This window comes from Rhinoderma darwinii, chromosome 2 (assembly GCF_050947455.1).
Source record: "Rhinoderma darwinii isolate aRhiDar2 chromosome 2, aRhiDar2.hap1, whole genome shotgun sequence".
In the NCBI taxonomy this organism is placed as follows: Eukaryota; Metazoa; Chordata; class Amphibia; order Anura; family Rhinodermatidae; genus Rhinoderma; species Rhinoderma darwinii.
Window position 1 is genome coordinate 464,123,050 of NC_134688.1, and position 20,453 is coordinate 464,143,502.

Below are 20,453 nucleotides of genomic sequence, written 5' to 3' on the forward strand. Positions count from 1 at the left end.
ATAATGGCGGGAGGGAGAATTGGGTGTGAGACAACGGATACAATGAAAACCTTGAGAAGTCAAAGAAAGTAAAAAAAAGACCAAAGAGCAGAACAAGGGACATGATAATTGTAGCCTTTGGCCTCATGCCCGCGTCAGTTTTTTTCTTCATGGTGCTATCCTTTTTTCAGCGGATAGCACCCTGACACATTCATTTCTATGGGGTCATGCACACTTCCTTTTTTTAATGGTTCCGTGTTCCGTTCTGTCAAAAGTTGAACATGTCCTACTCCGTCCGTCTCGCCCATTGAAGCCTATGGGTCCATCGAAACAACGGATGGCACACGGAAGGCGTCCGTGTGCCGTCCGTTTTTCACAGATCCTTTGCCAAGTAACGGCAGGGCGTGCCAAAGTTCCCTGCATTCAGAACACAAGATGGATTTTAACCGACCGTTTAAAACGGAAGAGAAACGGAAGCACAACATCCGATTAAAATGGAACAATGGAACGGATGCGGGGTGACAACGGAAACCACACGGATGTCACAACGGACGTGAAAACGGTGAAGGACGTGCACGAGGCCTTACATTTCCTGAACGTTCTCTGCTGATGGTGGTTCTTATGTAGTGTCAGGTCCCCTCCCAGATGTTTCTATGGGGCCCCGTGATGACTTGGGTCATGGTATGATCGATACTCAGTGTGTGAGAATGTGCCGGGGATATGTCAGCTCCTGGTTTTTCCTGTATTGAGAAGCGTAGTTGGCGCTGTGTTCGGTTATAGAATAGTATAGGTAATAAAAATAAGAATCATTCAGCTGCCCCATCTTACATACTGATCATCACACCTTCATTTTTGCAGTAACCCGACTATGTGGAGGCCTTGGCTGTTCTCATCTAGAGACAGAGCGTCCGACACACAGCAGAAGCTGGTAAGAGCTCCTTACTATCTATCTATCTATCTATCTATCTATCTATCTATCTATCTATCTATCTATCTATCTATCTATCTATCTATCTATCTATCTATCTATCTATCTATCTATCTATCTATCTATCTATCTATCTATCGGCTTAACTAGGAAAGACTGGGCCCCATAGCAAACTTTTGACTGGGGCCCCCCTCCCCTGGGTGTCACACAACCCCCCCTTGTAGATAGTGCCTTTTTTAGAGCCCCCCCCTGTAGATAACTCCATACAGCCCCCCTGTAGATAACGCCATACAGCCCCCCTGTAGATAACGCCATACATCCCCTCTGTAGAGAACGGCATACAGCCCCCCTGTAGATAACGCCATACAGCCCCCTCTGTAGATAACGCCATACAGCCCCCTCTGTAGAGAACACCATACAGCCCCCCCCATGTAGATAACGCCATACAGCCCCCTTTGTAGATATCTACAGAGGGGGCTGTATGGCGTTATCTACAAAGGGGGCTTTATGGCGTTCTCTACAGGGGGATGTATGGCGCTATCTACAGAGGGGGCTGTATGGCGTTATCTACAGGGTGGGCTGTATGGCGTTATCTACAGGGGGCTGTATGGCGTTATCTACAGGGGGGCTGTATGGCGTTATCTACAGAGGGGGCTGTATGGCGTTCCCTACAGAGGGGGCTGTATGGCGTTCCCTACAGGGGTGGGCTGTATGGCGTTCTCTACAGTGGGGGCTGTATGGTGTTATCTACAGAGGGGGCTGTATGGCGTTCTCTACAGGGGGGGCTGTATGGTGTTCTCTACAGAGGGGGCTGTATGGCCATACAGCGTCCCCCCTTCCAAAAAAATGCGACCTACAGTGTGTCCTACAAAAGACATGTATCCCCTATCCACAGGATAAGGGATACATGTGTGATCGCTGGCAGCGATAGGGAGAACAGGGGACCGAAAGTCCCCTGAACTTCTCCATGACTAACCTCTGACTTCAGGCGTCTGCACAGCTCAATAAAAATGAAAGGAGCGCTGGTCACGCATTCGCACAAGCGCGACCGGCGCTCCATTCATTTCTACGGAGCTGCCGACACAGACCCCGGAAGTCCGTGGTTTGTGATGGAAAACTTCAGGGGACTTTCAGTCCTCCGTTCTCCCTATCAATGCCAGCGATCACACATGTATCCCCTATCCTGTGGATATCCTGTGGAGAGGGGATACATGTCCTGTGGAGAGGGGATACATGTCCTGTGGAGAGGGGATACATGTCCTGTGGAGAGGGGATACATGTCCTGTGGAGAGGGGATACATGTCCTGTGGAGAGGGGATACATGTCTTTTGTTTAATGGCAGAGCGGGGAGATACCTCCCAGCTCTGCCGTAGTGTTCAGTGGCGTCGCGCTGTAGCAGCCATAGCGGCTGCTAGCGGAGCTCTATCTATCTATCGATCTATCTATCTATCTATCTATCTATCTATCTATCTATCTATCTATCTATCTATCTATCTATCTATCTATCTATCTCATATCTATCTATCTATCTATCTCATATCTATCTATCTATCTATCTATCTATCTATCTATCTATCTATCTATCTATCTATCTATCTATCTATCTATCTATCTATCTATCTATCTATCTATCTATCTATCTATCTATCTATCTATCTATCTATCTATCTATCTATCTATCTATCTATCTATCTATCTATCACAAACTAGCCCAGAATCACAATTACTTTAGCATACAGTCATAATGGAAGAAATAGAAACATTTATTTTCCAGAATTTGCCAATATCCTGTACGGTGAATATAGAGCTGATGGTGCCCAGATAATGGCCGTTCTGTTGTCCCTGTGAATAGGGATTTAGTAGCGGCTCATATTTGCAGTGTGTAACACTTCCTCAGACAGACAATCGGATTTCGATATATGCCTCCCGTCACGCGGGCCGCTGGTGAAGATTTCTGTATCCCAAGTTTAGCTCTTCAGATAAAGCATGACAACACTTGTAGTACTACAACAACATGCGCGCCATCCACAGACATACCATCAGTCCAAAAAATGATCAGACATATTGGAAAATGGTTCTCTGCAGGGAAATCCTGCTATGTTTATGGTTAACGGGCCCAATGCCCATGTGGACAATGTCCTTCATATGGATACAGGTTTAGGGTCGTAACCATTTTAAGCTCAAGAGAAGACATTTGGATGAATTCTATGTTTTCCATTGACAGGGTAGCACGACAGATAATGACAATGCTGGAAAGAAGGGAGCACTGGGATTTCAACACCCTGTACGGTAAGCGTCAGTTCTTACATAATGGTGATTACAGCTGAAGCAAATGGGCACCTTGGCGGTGACTGTCCACCCTTAAACACCTTTTTTTTATTTAAATAGTTTTAAAATTCTATACTGATTTTTTTTTTTTAATAGATCTTTATAGTGGTCAGAGCTCCATTTTTCTGATACAGAGCTCCAAATACTCTACATAGATATATAATGAAACGCTAAACTCTGGCTGCTTCCAGTCTCCACTAGGGGGAGCTAGGGAGCTTACTCCATTAAACTCAATCAATAATCTAACAGTATGCAATAAGCTCCTGAGCTCCCTCTAGTGGTGGCTGCAGGCAGATAGAATTTTATCATTTAACTCTAGATATGTACAGGGGATTTGGAGCTCGGTATCAGAAGAATGGAGCTATGACCACTATAGTGTTACAGTGGATATAAAAAGTCTACACACCCCTGTGAAAATTATAGGTTTTTGTCATGTTACAAAATCAGTACAAGAGGAATCAATTCACAACTTTTTCCACCTTTAATGTCACCTATAATCTGTACAATTGTATTAAAAAACAAACTGAAATATTTTAAGGTGGAAAAATAAAAATAAAGAAAAAAAATATTGTGGTTGCATAAATATGCACACCCTTAACCCCTTCCCACTGCAGCCATTTTTCAGATTTTCATTTTATTTTTTTATCCCTGCCTTCCAAGTGCCATAACTTTTTATTTTTCCTATTTTGCTAAAAAAGAAATAATTGATTTGTGTTGACCACATTCTGAAAGCCCAAACTTTTTGTTATTTTTTCATTAATTGAGCAGTGCGAGGGCTTATTATTTGCGGGACGAGCTGTAGTTTTTATCGGTATTATGTTTTGGTACATATCATTTTTTTATCACTTTTTATAAAAATTTTCTTGGGGGCTAAGTTGACCAAAAAACAAAGATTTTGGTGTTTTAATTGTTTTCTTTTTTACGGTGTTCACCGTGCGCTTTAAGTAATGCTATATTTTAATAGTTAAAACTTTTATGGACGCAGCGATACCAATTTTGTTAACATTTAGATTTTTTACATTACTTTAGTTTTTTTTCTTCACTTCTACGTTTTTTTCTCTACGGAAACTTTATTTCATGTTTTTGTTACACATTTCATTAGCCCCTCTAGGGGACTTGAACCAGTGATCGTTAGACAATATACTAACGTATTGCAGTATATTGTCGTTTTTACAGGCATCTGTTAAGCGCTGCCATAGGCAGGGCTTAGCAGAGGCAGAGGGAAGGCAGTCCTGGGGGCCTTGATTAGGCCCTGGGGCTGCCATGACTACCGTCGTCACCTGCCGATCTCATTGCAGGGGGTGCGATGATCTGTCGGAGGGGGTCGCCCCCCTCTTTTCAACGCCTCAGATGCTGCGTTCGCGATTAACCGCAGCATTAGAGGGGTTAAACAGCCAGGAACAGCACGATTGCTGTTCCTGGCCGTTAGTCCCGAGTGTCAGCTGTAAAACACAGCCAAAAACGGGCAGCGTATGGAGCACGCTCAGCATGTGAGCGTGTTCCATACATCCCCGCCGCACTACGACGCACCAGGCACGTCGTTTTGCGGGAAGGGGTTAAACCAATACTTTGTTGAATTACCCTCTGACTTTATGACAGCGTTCAGTCTTTTTGGGTAGAAGTCTCTCAGCATGGCACCTCTTGACTTGGCAATTGTTGCCCACTCTTCCTTGCAAAAGCTCCAAATCTGTCAGATTGCGAGGACATCTCCTGTGTACAGCCCTCTTCAGGTCACCCCACAGATTTTCAATGGGGTTCAGGTCTGGTCTCTGGCTGGGCCATTCCAAAACTTTGACCTTCTTCTAGTGAAGTCATTCTCTTGTTGATTTGGAGGCTTTGGGTCGTTGTCGTGCTGAAACGTGAAATTCCTCTTTATCGTCAGCTTCTTAGCAGAGGCCGGCAGGTTTTGTGCCAATATTGCCTGATATTTGGAACTGTTCATAATTACCTACACCCTGACTAAAGCCCCAGTTCCAGTTGCAGAAAAACATCCCCAAAGCATAATGCTGCCTCCACCGTGCTCCATAATGCTGCCTCCACCATGCTCCATAATGCTGCCTCCACCATGCTCCATAATGCTGCCCCCACCATGCTCCATAATGCTGCCTCCACCATGCTCCATAATGCTGCCTCCACCATCCTCCATAATGCTGCCTCCACCATCCTCCATAATGCTGCCTCCACCATGCTCCATAATGCTTCCTCCACCGTGCTCCATAATGCTGCCCCCACCAAGCTCCATAATGCTGCCCCCACCAAGCTCCATAATGCTGCCTCCGCCGTGCTTCATAATGCTGCCTCCGCCGTGCTCCATAATGCTGCCTCCACCATGCTCCATAATGTTGCCTCCACCATGCTCCATAATGCTGCCTCCACCAAGCTCCATAATGCTGCATTCGCCGTGCTCCATAATTCTGCCTCCACCATGCTCTATAATGCTGCCTCCACCATGCTCCATAATGCTGCCTCCACCATGCTCCATAATTCTGCCTCCACCATGCTCCATAATGCTGCCTCCACCATGCTCCATAATGCTGCCCCCACCATGCTGCATAATGCTGCCTCCACCATGCTCCATAATGCTGCCTCCACCATCCTCCATAATGCTGCCTCCACCATCCTCCATAATGCTGCCTCCACCATGCTCCATAATGCTGCCTCCACCGTGCTCCATAATGCTGCCCCCACCAAGCTCCATAATGCTGCCTCCGCCGTACTCCATAATGCAACCTCCACCATGCTCTATAATGCTGCCTCCACCATGCTCCATAATGCTGCCTCCACCATGCTCCATAATGCTGCCCCCACCATGCTCCATAATGCTGCCTCCACCATGCTCCATAATGCTGCCTCCACCATCCTCCATAATGCTGCCTCCACCATCCTCCATAATGCTGCCTCCACCATGCTCCATAATGCTTCCTCCACCGTGCTCCATAATGCTGCCCCCACCAAGCTCCATAATGCTGCCCCACCAAGCTCCATAATACTGCCTCCGCCGTGCTTCATAATGCTGCCTCCGCCGTGCTCCATAATGCTGCCTCCACCATGCTCCATAATGTTGCCTCCACCATGCTCCATAATGCTGCCTCCACCAAGCTCCATAATGCTGTATTCGCCGTGCTCCATAATGCTGCCTCCACCATGCTCTATAATGCTGCCTCCACCATGCTCCATAATGCTGCCCCCACCATGCTCCATAATGCTGCCTCCACCATGCTCCATAATGCTGCCTCCACCATCCTCCATAATGCTGCCTCCACCATCTTCCATAATGCTGCCTCCAACATGCTCCATAATGCTGCCTCCACCGTGCTCCATAATGCTGCCCCCACCAAGCTCCATAATGCTGCCTCCGCCGTGCTCCATAATGCTGCCTCCGCCGTGCTCCATAATGCTGCCTCCACCATGCTCCATAATGCTGCCTCCACCATTTCTCCATAATGCTGCCTCCACCATGCTCCATAATGCTACCCCCACCATCCTCCATAATGCTTCCCCCACAATGCTCCATAATGCTACCCCCACCATGCTCCATAATGCTGCCTCCACCATGCTCCATAATGCTGCCTCCACCATGCTCCATAATGCTGCCTCCACCATGCTCCATAATGCTGCCCCCACCATGCTCCATAATGCTGCCTCCACCATGCTCCATAATGCTGCCTCCACCATCCTCCATAATGCTGCCTCCACCGTGCTCCATAATGCTGCCTCCACCGTGCTCCCCACCATGCTCCATAATGCTGCCTCCACCATGCTCCATAATGCTGCCTCCACCATGCTCCATAATGCTGCCTCCACCATGCTCCATAATGCTGCCACCACCATGCTCCATAATGCTGCCCCCACCATGCTCCATAATGCTGCCTCCACCATGCTCCATAATGCGGCCTCCACCATGCTCCATAATGCTGCCTCCACCATCCTCCATAATGCTGCCTCCACCATCCTCCATAATGCTGCCTCCACCATGCTCCATAATGCTGCCTCCACCATGCTCCATAATGCTGCCACCACCATGCTCCATAATGCTGCCCCCACCATGCTCCATAATGCTGCCTCCACCATGCTCCATAATGCGGCCTCCACCATGCTCCATAATGCTGCCTCCACCATCCTCCATAATGCTGCCTCCACCATGCTCCATAATGCGGCCTCCACCATGCTCCATAATGCTGCCTCCACCATCCTCCATAATGCTGCCTCCACCATCCTCCATAATGCTGCCTCCACCATGCTCCATAATGCTGCCACCACCATGCTCCATAATGCTGCCCCCACCATGCTCCATAATGCTGCCTCCACCATGCTCCATAATGCTGCCTCCACCATGCTCCATAATGCTGCCTCCACCATGCTCCATAATGCTGCCTCCACCATGCTCCATAATGCTGCCACCACCATGCTCCATAATGCTGCCCCCACCATGCTCCATAATGCTGCCTCCACCATGCTCCATAATGCGGCCTCCACCATGCTCCATAATGCTGCCTCCACCATCCTCCATAATGCTGCCTCCACCATCCTCCATAATGCTTCCCCCACCATGCTCCATAATGCTACCCCCACCATGCTCCATAATGCTGCCTCCACCATGCTCCATAATGCTACCCCCACCATGCTCCATAATGCTGCCTCCACCATGCTCCATAATGCTGCCTCCACTATGCTCCATAATGCTGCATTCCGCCATGCTCCATAATGCTGCCTCCACCATGCTTCATAATGCTGCCTCCACCATGCTTCATAATGCTGCCTCCACCATGCTCCATAATGCTGCCTCCACCATGCTCCATAATGCTGCCTCCGCCGTGCTCCATAATGCTGCCTCCACCATGCTCCATAATGCTGCCTCCACCATGCTCCATAATGCTGCCTCCACCATCTCCATAATGCTGCCTCCACCATGCTCCATAATGCTGCCTCCACCATGCTCCATAATGCTGCCTCCACCATGCTCCATAATGCTGCCCTCACCATGCTCCATAATGCTACCCCCCACCATGCTCAATATTGCTGCCTCCACCATGCTCCATAATGCTGCCTCCACCATGCTCCATAATGCTGCCTCCACCATGCTCCATAATGCTGCCTCCACCATGCTCCATAATGCTGCCCTCGCCATGCTCCATAATGCTGCCCCCACCATCCTCCATAATGCTTCCCCCACCATCCTCCATAATGCTGCCCCCACCATCCTCCATAATGCTGCCCCCACCATGCTCCATAATGCTACCCCCACCATGCTCCATAATGCTGCCTCCACCATGCTCCATAATGCTGCCTCCACCATGCTCCATAATGCTGCCTCCACCATCCTCCATAATGCTGCCCCCACCATGCTCCATAATGCGGCCTCCACCATGCTCCATAATGCTGCCTCCACCATGCTCCATAATGCTGCCTCCAACATCCTCCATAATGCTGCCTCCCCCATGCTCCATAATGCTGCCCCCACCATGCTCCATAATGCTGCCTCCACCATGCTCCATAATGCTGCCTCCACCATGCTCCATAATGCTGCCTCCACCATGCTCCATAATGCTGCCTCCACCATGCTCCATAATGCTGCCTCCACCATGCTCCATAATGCTGCCCCCACCACGCTCCATAATGCTGCCTCCACCATGCTCCATAATACGGCCTCCACCATGCTCCATAATGCTGCCTCCACCATGCTTCATAATGCTGCCCCCACCACGCTCCATAATGCTGCCTCCACCATGCTCCATAATACGGCCTCCACCATGCTCCATAATGCTGCCTCCACCGTGCTCCATAATGCCGCCTCCACCATGCCCCATAATGCTGCCTCCACCATGCTCCATAATGCTGCCTCCACCATGCCCCATAATGCTGCCTCCACCATGCTCCATAATGCCTCCACCATGCTCCATAATGCTGCCTCCACCATGCTCCATAATGCTGCCTCCACCATGCTCCATAATGCTGCCTCCACCATGCTCCATAATGCTGCCTCCACCATGCTTCATAATGCTGCCTCCACCATGCTCCATAATGCTGCCTCCACCATGCTCCATAATGCTGCCTCCACCATGCTCCATAATGCTGCCTCCACCATGCTACACTGTGGGTATGGTGTTCTTTTGGTGATGTGCAGTGTTGACTTTGTGAAAAACATACCTTTTGCAATTTTGGCTAAAAAGTTCAACCATGGTCTCATCAGACCATAACACGTTTTCCCACATGATTTTGGCAGACTTTATGTTGGTCTTTACAAAACATAGCCGGGCTTGGATGTTTTTCTTTGTTATAAAAGGCTTCCATCTTGCCACCCTGACCCACAGCCCAGACATATGAAGAATACGAGAGATTGTTTTCACATGCACTACACAACCAGTACTTGCCAGAATGTCCTGCAGCTCCTTTAATGTTGCTGTAGGCCTCTTGGTAACCTCCCAGACCAAATTTTTTGGTACCCTTCCCCTGATTGATGCCTTTCATGTGTTGTAAGCTCTTTATGGATCATGGCTTTTGCTGTCACACGCAACAAAGAAAATGTCAGGAAAATCCTAATAGAACAGCTGAACTTTATTTGGGGTTACTCAGAATCACTTTACATAATGATAGCTGTGCACTGACTACTATTTAGGCCTCATTTACACGAGCGTGTGCATTTTGCGCGCGCAAAAAACGCAGCGTTTTGCGTGCGCAAAAGGCACTTGACAGCTCCGTGTGTCATCCTTGTATGATGCGCGGCTGCGTGATTTTCGCGCAGCCGCCATCATAGAGATGAGGCTAGTCGACGTCAGTCACTGTCCATGGTGCTGAAAGAGTTAACTGATCGACAGTAACTCTTTCAGCACCCTCGACAGTGCATTCCGATCACCCTATCGAGTAACCTGTTTAAAAAAAAAGAGGTTCGTACTTACCGAGAACTTCCCGGCCGTTGCCTTGGTGACGCGTCCTTGGTGACGCGTCCTTGGTGACGCGCCTCTCTTGACATCTGGCCCCACCTCCCTGGATGACGCGGCAGTCCATGTGACCGCTGCAGCCTGTGCTTGGCTTGTGATTGCCTGCAGCTGTCACCAGGACTGAATTGTCATCCCGGGAGGTCAGACTGGAGGAAGAAGCCGGGAGTTATCGGTAAGTCAAAACTTTTTTTTTTTTGACACGTTCACATATATTGGAATCGGAAGTCACTGTCCAGGGTGCTGAACCAGTTTAACTCTTTCAGCACCCTGCACAGTGACTGTCTCCTGCCGGGTTCGGTCAAAACGAGTTCGGCCGAACCCGGTAAAGTTCGGTTCGCTCATGTCTAAGACACTCCGTTCGGATGTTGTAAACAGAAAAGCACGTGGTGCTTTTCTGTTTGCATTCAGTTTGACAGCTCTTGCGCGAATCTCGCAGTTCGCACGGAAGTGCTTCCGTGCGACCTTCGTGGTTTTCACGCACACATTGACTTCAATGGGTGCGTGATGCGTGAAAAACACACGATTATAGAACATGTCGTGAGTTTTACGCAACGCACTCGCGCTGCGCAAAATTCACGCATTGTCTGCACTGCCCCATAGAGTAATATAGGTGCGTACGACACGCGTGAAAAGCACGCGCGTCGCACGCGCGTATATTACGCTCGTGTAAATGAGGCCTTAACCTGAGTTTAAATGGGACTGGTTAATTCTGAACACAACCGCATCCTCAATTATAAGACGGTGTTCACACTTAAGCAACCACATTATTGTAGTTTTGTTATTTTTATTTTTCCCTTCTAAATGATTTCAGGTTTTTCTTCAGTGGAATTGTACAGGTTATAGGTGACATTAAGGGTATGTTCACACGCAAACTCAAAAACGTCTGAAAATATGGAGCTGTTTTCAAGGGAAAACGACTCCTGATTTTCAGACGTTTTAAAGCCAGCCGCGTTTTTCGCAGTGTTTTTTGCGGCGGTAAACATCCCAAGAAGTGACCTGCACTTATTTTTTGCGCCCGCTTTTTTACGCGCCCGTTTTTCAAAACGGCCACGTAAAAAAACGGCCCGTCAGAACAGAACCCTGTTTTTCCCATTGAAATCAATGTGCAGATGTTTGGAGGCGTTCTTCTTCCGATATTTTGGCCGCTTTTCGGCCGTTTACGACCTGAAAAACGGCCGAAAATAAGCCGTATGAACATACCCTAAAGGTGGAAAAAGTTCTGAAATTATTCATCTTGGACTGATATTCTGACATGACAAAAACCTGTCATTTTGAGGGTATGTGCACACGACCTCTTTTCAGACGTAATGGAGGCGTTTTACGCCTCAAATTACGTCTGAAAAGACGGCTCCAATACGTCGGCAAACATGTGCCCATTGCTTGCAATGGGTCTTACGATGTTCTATGGAGACGAGCTGTCATTTTACGTGTCGCTGTCAAAAGACGGTGCGTAAAATTATGGCCGCCTCAAAGAAGTGCAGGACACTTCTTGGGACGTAATTGGAGCCGTTTTTCATAGACTTCAATGAAAACCAGCTCCAATTATGTCCGTAAAAGACGCCGCGAAAAACGTATGCACTTGTAAAAACTTCTGAAATTCTGGAGCTGTTTTCTCCTGAAAACAGCTCCGTCATGTCAGACGTATTTGGCGTTGTCGTGTGCACATACCCTAACGGGTGTGTAGACTTTTTATATCCACTGTATATTAAGTAATTAATCAGCTGCCATATATGATCCAACCAGTAAGGCCCCATGCACACGAACGTGCTTTTGCGGCCGCAATTCCCCCGAAAATCCACGGGAGAATTGCGGCTCCATTCATTCCTATGGGGCCATGCACACGACCGTGGTTTCCAGGTCCGGGCTCATTGAAAATAATGGCCGCGGCTGACACTCCGTGCCCGGCCGACCCGAAAATCACGGCCGTGTGCATGGCTACAGTCGTGTGCATGAGGCCTAATTGTTAAGGGGGTTTTCCCATCATAGACAATGATGGCATATTGCAACCTATGATCCCCATAATAATCCTGAGCCCAGGGAGCCCCTTCTGTTTTCTGTTTTACACAGCGCTACTCCTGGCCAGGCACTGGTACTGGAACGCAACCCTATTCTAATCTTGTAGTGTCATTCTAGACATTGGTTAGGGGTCCCATAGGTCAGGCTACCATTGGTTAGACAATGGTGGCATATCCTAGTAATATGCCATCATTGTCTATGGTGGGAAAAAAACCCTCTAATCATTATCATTATGGATATGCTGCAAAGTGCTTGGGTGAGCGCTGTGCCGCCTCGTTTTTGAGCGGCTTTTCTCGGAAAGCCGAGCAAGCAGTGTACAAACACACAGACTTTCTTTTGAGCCCATACGCTGCTCTGAGGAAAGCCGATAAGAAACGAAGTGGCGCAGCTCTCACCCAATCAGTTCTGCGGTATCGTTTTAGCAATCATTGGGGGTCCCATGCTTGGACCCTTCACCAATCAAAACTTCAGACATGTCACTATGACATGTCTAAAGTTTTTTTTAAAGTTCGGCTGCCTTATAATATTTTTCCTAATCTTATGTGGTAAGTGCTAAATCTCTGGAGCCAATTTGTTCTGTGTATGTATCTTAACACTCTCTCAGTCCTTGTTTTCAATAATTCTCACTCAACTCTTTCTATTTTAAAGGCTTTACATGCCCAAATCGAAGACAGATGAGTACCTACAACACATGGGGAAAAAAGTTCTTGCCAGTTTCCCGGTACAGGCCACCATACATTTCTACAATGATGATTCGGAGTCTGAGGAGGAAGAAGACTATGAGATGGACTATTATAACTATTATCAGAATTACAAGAGTTTTCCAGGAAGAGATCCTCAAAGCATGATGGACGAGGACTCGGAATATTCCCCAGGAACTAAACAGAGCACCAAGTAGCTAAACTGTGAACAAAAGTCATCATATATAGACTAAATGTGGAGCAATTGGCAGTAAAAACTCAATGGGGCTTTTGTTTTTGCCATGCAGTGCTTTGTACCAGCCATGAGTATGAGGCCACCTTCTGTTTTAGGAAGGTTCTTGTGGTATCAGTTAAGACATCCCCAAGAAATGACTTACTGATCTCTTAATCTGCACTGAAGCCTCATGGTTATTATGATCAAAGATGGACAACGCTCATGGGGTGAAGGAACAATGGATAGAGGCCGGCCTCCGAATATGTCCACTTTCTGCAGGACGGTTTAGTTTTGAGGGCCCTAAACGGGTAGAACTTAAGAGAAGATATGGTTATGGTCAGTGGTTTGGACAGCTTCAGCCCATCCAATATAGTCCCATTGACACTGTTGACTGCAGTCATCGGCTTCAGGAAATTTTGCTGCAACATGGCGTCATTGGTTGGAGGTTGGAGCATCTTGCTATATATTCTTCTAATAGTCAGTTCAACCGCAACCAAACCAATCACTCGATGGTGGAAAGACTATGTTGTTGTAAAATTCTGCCATATAACTTCCGCCCTGGAGGCGAAGGAACGGCATGAGCGGAAATTCAGATTAACTATAAGGCTCTGTTCACACTGAGTTTTTTTGCTGCGTTTTTTGCCTCGGTAACCGCGACAAAAGACGGCAGAAATTGCCTCCCATTGTTTTCAAAAGGAGGTGGAGGCGTTTTTTTGCCGTGAGTGAAAAAAAACACTTGCGGGGAAAAAGAAGCGAAATGCCTATCTTGAGCCATTTTCCGCCTCAAAAACTCCATTGAGATCAATGGTAGACTGGAAAAACACAGTGAATGGCTGCGACTTTTTGACGCGTTTTATGGCAACAACCGCTCACATCTTTTTTTCCTTTGCCTGTTAAAGAAAGAGGTAAAAAAATGCGTTAAAGAGCGCCTGTGGTGCAAAACCGCTTAAAAAAACCCGGAGATGATTTTTCCAGCCAGAATTTTCTGCCTACAAAAAACTCCGTGTGAACAGGGCCTTATGATGTGAAAAAAATATATATTTTTTTTTACCCTAAAAAAAAACAAAACATGGGACATGGGAGTTTTTCTTCAATGCACTCCTGTAATTTTATTGTAAATAGTTTGTATATGTTGTAATTAGTTTTTATTGTAAATACTATAAAATATTTTTTTGCATTTAATGATTTATATTCAATTTAATAAACTAATTAGATGGTATAGAACTGGACTGAGTGGATGTTATCGTCTTCTTTTGCCATCACAGCACTGACTATTCCCGTCCTAATAGACTTTGTCCCATTCCACAAGGACTTATCTCAGCATTTTTCTGTTCCTCCCTCTCCCCGTTTTTTTTTGCTGCCAACATCATCTGTTGCACTTGCCCAGTAATATACAAACCAAAAAGGCTAGACTATGGCCTGTGATCACCATCAAAGTGAGGGGCTCCCTTTGTCACTTGCCCTCTAGCCCCAGCAATGGGTTGCTGGGTCTAATGACCTTATATGGACATCCCACGGGGTTAACAAGGGCCTTCAGGCTTTTTAACTTGGGTATGACCTTACAGATACCTGTGCATTTTATATCAAAAGACAATAATATAATGTCCTGTAGATTTATGACATTGTATTATATTTTGAAAAAATATATTTAAAAAGTAAAAGTGAATGGGATTTAAAAAAATTGTAAGAATAATGAAAAGTTTACATTAATAAAAAATAACAGAGCTAAAGAAAAAAATACAATAAGCACAATATCTTTATAAACGGATCATTTTTATTGAATAAAAGTTACGAAACAGTAAAAAAAAAAAAAAATTTAATATCCTCAAACTTGTAATGTATTGATAAATGTATCACGTCAGTTAAGGCCAACGGTAAACGGCGTAATAAATAAGAGAAACAAACAAAGGCGGAGATTGATTTTTTTTTGTAATGCATTTTGTCATTATAACAAAACCTCTACCACAAAATAATGGCTAAAAAAAAAAAAAAAACTTGGCCCACAAAAACATTGCCTCAAATAGCAACGTAAACGTCAAAATATAAAAGTTATGGCTGACAGAATTCTGAGACACGCAGGACCCGCTGTCACTGAAGCCGTCCGGTCTGCGGGACTGACGGATTAGATACAGCTGCTCTGTATAGAGAAAACATAGCAGATGTATCTAACAAAAGTAAAACAAATTTTTTTATAAAAAAAACATTTACAAAGTTACACAAAACACACTGATACATTATATATATATAACATTTGCCTTTCAAAGGTTTAGAAAGCCTTTAATTTTCCATCTGAATATTCCAATTTTACCTTCAAACCCCTGTATGGTCGTGTTTACAACAACAGAACTAACTTGGTTATTTATTCATTTTCAATAATTTATTTTACCACGAAAACGTCAGCCGGCTTCCTTCACATCTGCGTCAGAGCTCCGTTCCGGCGTTCCGGCAGAGCTTTCCGCAGAACTGAACCCTGACTGAAACAAACGAAAACGATAGGTTTCCGCTTGCATCACCATTGATTTGAATGGTGACGGATCCGGTACAAATGGTTTCCGTTGCTCTCCATTGTGCAAGACTTCCGTAATTTTGACGGAAGCAATACTGTGGTCTACGGTATTGATTCCGTCAAAACTTCAGAACCCTTGCACAACGGAAACCATTTGCACCGGATCCGTCACCATTGAAATCAATGGTGATGCAAGCGGAAACCTATCGTTTTCGTTTGTTTCAGTCAGGGTTCTGTTCTGCGGAAAGCTCAGACGGAACGCCAGAATGGAACCCTGACATAGATGTAATCAAAGCCTTAGCATTTTATTAAAATATTTTAGAAATATTGAAGAAATGAACATTACGCTAATATACACGAACATAAAAATTTGAATAATCCCAATGTCTAGTCAAGAAAACAATGGCATATTTGAGTTTTCCTGGCAGCACCGCAAGTATTTTTGGATCACTCCTTTACCTTCAGGGTATGTTCCCACGCTTAACAAAAAACGGCTGAATATACGGAGCTGTTTTCAAGGGAAAACAGTTTCTGATTTCCAGCCGTTTTTTAAGCAACTCGCGATTTTTTGTTGCATTTTTTTGCAGCCGTTTTTGGAGCTGTTCTATTGAGTCACTGAAAAATGGCTCCAAAAATGGCTCAAAAAGTGACATGCACTTCTTTTTACGAGGTGTGTTTTTACGTGGCCGTTTTTAAAAACGGCCGCGTAAAAAAACGCCCCGTGGGAACGGAACAAAGTTTTTCCCATTGAATTCAATGGACAGATGTTTGGAGGCGTTCAGCCCCCGCATATTTAGCTGTTTTTCGGGGCGTTTACGGCCCAAAAAACTACTGAAAATAGCCTGTGTAAACATACCCTAAGAGAGGCAAATTCTAAAATAATTTGATATTGTTATAGAAGACCTGCCCCAATACAGGCTGCTTTAAATTAAGGCATTTATAAAATGGTCTAATACGGTTATTCCAGCGGGTGCAGCTTCACCCACTAAACGGCCCTTTGAATGCCCACTTGGCTAACCAAAACATAATATGGGTTATGGGCAGGAAAAACAAACTCTAAGGCCGGGTTCCCACGTGTCGGATCCGCCCTGGAACCCGCAGCACATTCCGTCCAAAAAAACACACCACATTGAGGTGCATTTTTTTTGGGCGGAATCTCCACTGCGGAAAGCACCGGTAGAAAAAAAAAGAAAAAAAAGTTCATACTTACCCCGGCCGTGGTCATGGTGACGCGTCCCTCCATTGACATCCGGTCCGGCCTCCCTGGATGACGCTGCAGCCCATGTGACCTGTGACCTGTGATTGAAAGTCATCCCAGGAGGCCCGACTTGAGGAAGAAGCAGGGAGTTCTGGGTTCCGCCACAAAAGTCACAACGCTCGGCTATTTGTTGCGGGTTTTCCATCGCCATTGAATTCAATGGGGAAAACCGTAACAGGAAAATGCAGCATAAATTGACATGCTGCAGATTTAAATTTCGTACCGCAGGTAAATTTATTAACATTTTCGCTGCCTTTTTTTTCCACAGCGTGGGCATGAGATTTTCAAAATCTCATCCACTTTGCTGCTACTGTAAATGCTGCGGAATTTCTGCACTGAATTCCGTTGTGGAAATTCTGCGGGGTTTATGCTACGTGGGAACCCGGCCTAAGTGTATGTTCCCACACACAGGATACGCTGCATCTTTTCTGCAACAGAAAATCTGCAGCAGATTCTCAAAAAAACGCTGATAAATCTATTACAGAACTCCGCACCAATAGCTGCGGAAATGCATTTTTTTCCGCAGTGGTTTTACCTGCGGATTTAGTGTTGATTATAGCAAAGTATATGTGCAGCTGCAGATTTCCAGCGATTTTCTACTATGTAAATGTCCCGGCCTTAAGCCTCTAGGGCCAATTTGCAATAGTGGGATTGCCAACCCATCACCTGCCTCAGAAAATGGAGATTGGATGTCATTTCTGTTATAAGATAGAAAAACCATAAACACTTCTTGCGGCGTAGACCTACATTAGAGGAAATAGCCTATAGACCTACATTAGAGGAAAAACCCTTTAGGCTGGGTTCACACAACCTATTTTCAGACGTAAACGAGGCGTATTATGCCTCGTTTTACGTCTGAAAATAGGGCTACAATACGTCGGCAAACATCTGCCCATTCATTTGAATGGGTTTGCCGACGTATTGTGCAGACGACCTGTAATTTACGCGTCGTCGTTTGACAGCTGTCAAACGACGACGCGTAAATTGACTGCCTCGGCAAATAAGTGCAGGGCACTTCTTTGCAACGTAATTTGAGCTGTTCTTCATTGAACTCAATGAAGAGCAGCTCAAGATATACGAGCGTCACAGACGCCTCGTATATTACGAGGAGGAGCATTTACGGCTGAAACAACTAAGCTGTTTTCTTCTGAAAACAGGCTGTGACCTACATTAGAGGAAATACCCTATAGACCTACATTAGAGGAAAAAACCTATAGACCTACATTAGAGGAAATACCCTATAGACCTACATTAGAGGAAAAACCCTATAGACCTACATTAGAGGAAAAACCCTATAGACCTACATTAGGGGAAAAACCCTATAGACCTACATTAGAGGAAAAATCCTATAGACCTACATTAGAGGAAATACCCTATAGACCTACATTAGAGGAAAAACCCTATAGACCTACATTAGAGGAAAAACCCTATAGACCTACATTAGGGGAAAACCCCTATAGACCTACATTAGAGGAAAAACCCTATAGACCTACATTAGAGGAAATACCCTATAGACCTACATTAGAGGAAAAACCCTATAGACCTACATTAGAGGAAAAACCCTATAGACCTACATTAGAGGAAAAACCCTATAGACCTACATTAGAGGAAATACCCCATAGACCTACATTAGAGGAAAAACCCTATAGACCTACATTAGAGGAAAAACCCTATAGACCTACATTAGAGGAAAAACCCTATAGACCTACATTAGGGGGAAAACCCTATAGACCTACATTAGAGGAAAAACCCTATAGACCGACATTAGGGGAAAAACCCTATAGACCTACATTAGAGGAAAAACCCTATAGACCTACATTAGAGGAAATACCCTATAGACCTACATTAGAGGAAAAACCCTATAGACCTACATTAGAGGAAATACCCTATAGACCTACATTAGAGGAAAAACCCTATAGACCTACATTAGAGGGAAAAACCCTATAGACCTACATTAGAGGAAAAACCCTATAGACCTACATTAGAGGAAAAATCCTATAGACCTACATTAGAGGAAATATCACAACAGATTTATGGCAGTCGAAAATAATTCTGCAACAAATCTTCCATGCATGAACAGTGAGCAGCATTTTTTTTAGTTTAAAGAAACAGAAATAAAAAATATTTTTTTTACATTACTGTCAATGGAAGTATTGACAGCAATTAATTGTATATTGGGCAACCGTTTTTAAGCCACTTATTAATAAGGTTAAATAAAATAATGAAATAAATACATTTAATAAAAACAAACAAACACCCAATTAAATGGGTAAAAAAAATTAGGCTATATTTGCATATCCTGTAGTTTGTGATTTATTTTTTTCATTGCAGCAAAATATTTGACTGTCATTTTTACAAGAATTGCTTGTGTGAATACAACTTTAATTTAAAGTTCCAAGTAAAAAAAATGAAGGCAAAAACGTAGAAAGTGACAGCAAGGGGTTAACACCTAATGGGGGTGAGTAGGATTTGGACAGATCGGGCTCTATGTACTCATCCATGGGAAAGGAAAAGCTTGGAAGCAAGAAGTGGAATTCAGTCAAGCAGAACTTGTACAAGGTGTGTATATTTTTTGCTGGCGGCAGTGTGAATGATGTCAGTCGGCTCCATCCAGAATATGTTGGTTGATCCATACACCATCATGGAAAGTCATCTGATAAAGGTTCAAGGCCTAGGTCATCAGATAAATAATACTAAACAACTGGGTATTATTATATATGCTCGTGTAATATTCCAAAATGTACCAATGTGGAAATCTCTAAACAAAAAATCATAATAATATACAGTATGACAAGGATTACATATGTAGATGTAAAAAGTCCCAAACCAAAAAGAGTAGATCTTGTACTGTAGAACATAGGGGCACCCCTGCTTGGTTAACGTACCCCGTGGTGGCAGTGAGACAAGGAGAGATACGTTGGTTGCACAGGTAGGCACAACAGCCGGCATCCAGTTATAATCTGTCTATGATCTTCCCTTGCCTTCAATCTCCTCCTCTGGTCATAGACCACGTTTATAGTGGAGTCAGGAGAAAGTTATCTCATGTGTATGGCCGGCTTCAAAGGGTTCTCCGCTTTGAACAATCCCTACATGTTAAAAGGGTCCCTTGACAATAAGCTGATCACAAAGTCTCCCCCTGCTGTAACCCCCAGCGATCAGCTGTAATCTGTGGGGAAACCTGACAGTAAGGCCTCGTTTACACGAGCGTGATATACGTCCGTGCGACGCGCGTGCTTTTCACGCGTGTCGTACGGACCTATGTAAGTCAGTGCAGACAGTCCGTGATTTTTTGCGCAACGTGAGTCCGCTGCGTAAAACTCACGACATGTCCTATATTTGTGCGCTGTTCGCGCATCACGCACCCATTGAAGTCAATGGGTGCGTGAAAATCACGCAGATCACACGGAAGCACTTCTGTGCGAACAGCGTGATTCGCGCAACAGCTGTTAAACTCTGAATGTAAACAGAAAAGCACCACGTGCTTTTCTGTTTACAAACATCCAAACGGAGTGTCATAATGATGGCGGCTGTGCGAAAATCTCGCAGCCGCGCATCATACGCTGATGACACACGCAGCTGTTAAGT

General features: G+C 45.2%; 1 protein-coding gene across 1 annotated transcript in view; it reads left to right on the plus strand.

The window, feature by feature from the left end:
* The window catches only part of RIPPLY3 (ripply transcriptional repressor 3), an 18,280-nt gene extending 4,577 nt beyond the window's left edge, over positions 1 to 13,703 (plus strand). The window contains exons 2-4 of the mRNA XM_075850988.1: positions 838 to 907; positions 3,132 to 3,196; positions 12,838 to 13,703. Of these exons, the coding sequence (XP_075707103.1) occupies positions 838 to 907; positions 3,132 to 3,196; positions 12,838 to 13,087 (385 nt within the window). The 3' untranslated portion in view covers positions 13,088 to 13,703. The remainder of the gene's footprint in view (positions 1 to 837; positions 908 to 3,131; positions 3,197 to 12,837) is intronic.
* Positions 13,704 to 20,453: the final 6,750 nt, after the last annotated feature.